The sequence below is a fragment of the Arachis stenosperma genome, chromosome 2 (genome assembly GCF_014773155.1).
Source record: "Arachis stenosperma cultivar V10309 chromosome 2, arast.V10309.gnm1.PFL2, whole genome shotgun sequence".
In the NCBI taxonomy this organism is placed as follows: Eukaryota; Viridiplantae; Streptophyta; class Magnoliopsida; order Fabales; family Fabaceae; genus Arachis; species Arachis stenosperma.
Genome location: NC_080378.1, coordinates 105,112,102 through 105,114,083, shown reverse-complemented (window position 1 = coordinate 105,114,083; position 1,982 = coordinate 105,112,102). Strand labels below are relative to the sequence as shown.

Here is a 1,982-nt window from a genome sequence, read left to right as displayed (position 1 = left end):
AAAAAATTTAAATGTGTAGCATTATTCAAAATTTAAATCGATAAAAAAAGATATATAAATGATTATATTTTTAACACATTTTTTCAAGCAATAATTTTTTTTAATTTGTTTGATTTTTTACAAAGATTTTCGTTTTTCTTTTTGTTTGTTTTATGCCATTTTTTTTCTTTTGGGAGAAAATAAAAATTGAACTCTAGATCTTTCAATTATAAAAACTTCGATACTACGTTATGAAATTACATTTTGAAAAGTTTAAACTGATAGAAAGAGATACATAAATTATTATATTTTTAATTATATGTATTCTATTCTCTAATTTTAAGTTCATATTTTAAAAAAAATAATATTAAATATTCTCATTGGAAGTTAGGCCTTTGTCCACTTGAGGTTTTACTGAGTTTATGTCATGTTAATTAATTTATTGTTATATTTAAATAAAGGCATTTTTTTATGTAAAGATAATTTTATGTGAGTAATAATTTTATTTTAAAAATATTATTTATATATTAAAATTAGTCATTATATATTTATATATAAATATATATATTATTAAACTTATTTTAATGTGTATTTTATATTTCAACGTATATTTTGTATTAATAACTGATTTTAATGGTTAATTTTAATATAAACCTAACATAGTTATTTTTATTTATATTTTTTTTAAATTATTAACATTTCTAGAAGTTCTAAACTTCTTAAACTTCATTTTTTTTCTATGAATTATTAACTAAGAGTACACGTTTAATATACCCTATAACCTAATCTCCTAAAAGTAAATTCTCCTAACACAGAGTTGTTATATATAAAAAGGATGTGCAAATTGTGATGAATTCATTTGTGTTTGGCACTCACACTTTCCTTGCACCAAAAAAAAAACAACCTAAATCTACATCACACATACATACAAACATAGTACAATAAATCAATAATACTTCAGATCCAAAAAAAAAAAAAGATGTTAAATGCAAAAGTTGATCAGATTTCTCAGAAGAGTAGTAGTAATAGTGTTCTTCAGATTAAGCAAGATGATAAATTCTTCTGCAGGCTTCTGTCAAAGGAAACTTCAATGGCAAACCCATCTTTCAGATTCTCTTCTTCTTCTGTTAATGTCCCATTTGTTTGGGAATCTCAACCTGGCACACCAAAGTACAAATTATTCTCTCAAGAAACTCTTCCTCCTTTAACTCCACCACCCTCTTATCACAACACCAACAACAATAATGTTAATAATAATGCATTGAAGAGGGTCAAGAAGAATAATTCAAGATCAAGTAGCAACATTTTCATGGCATTGTTTACAAAGATGAGTCTCAAGAAGATTATTACGCCTTCGCCGTCGCCGTCATGTTCTTTGTCTTCGAGGTGGACAACCTCGGATTCGTCCAAGGTTGTCCCCGTGGCAAAGATCGGAAGGAGGAGATTCTTGAGTTATGGTTCTTCGTCTTTCGACTTTAGAGGGGCGAATGATGAAGAAGATGGTGGTGGTTCGTCATCGCCACCACCTTCTTCATCGGCATTGTGCTTTGCAATTTCACGTGCCATGAGCTCTAACAGTGGTTTCCAAAGTTCTTACAAGAGAAAAGCACAATAAAAGGTAATTAAAGACTGCGTTTTGTTTTGAAGTATATGTATAATTAATTAATTAATTAATGATAAAAATATAAATATATATCGTTGGATATATATTTATTTATTAAAAAATAGACATGTACAAAAACAAGTAAATATTTTTGTCTGAAGCCATATTTTCCTTTTCAATATTGTTTAAGTATTTCTGTATTTTTTTATTTTGAAATAATTATCAAATATGTCTTATGGATAAGTTTCTTTTTTTGGTTTGGCCTTGGATGTTGCATGGCCATTATTGTGATTTATTGTACCTTTTGCTTGGAGTTTTTCTCTGTAATTCTTTGTAGTTGTATTTTATTCATCATGTTTAGAGGGCAACTAATTTTAAATGCCAAAGGTTGTGTCTTCAG

General features: G+C 27.1%; 1 protein-coding gene across 1 annotated transcript; it reads left to right on the top strand.

Moving 5' to 3' along the window:
• The first annotated feature begins 858 nt into the window (after positions 1-858).
• On the top strand, positions 859-1,982 carry LOC130962001 (uncharacterized). The gene has a single exon (XM_057888069.1). The coding sequence runs from the start codon at positions 959-961 to the stop codon at positions 1,592-1,594; it is 636 nt and encodes a 211-aa protein (XP_057744052.1). The 5' UTR covers positions 859-958; the 3' UTR covers positions 1,595-1,982.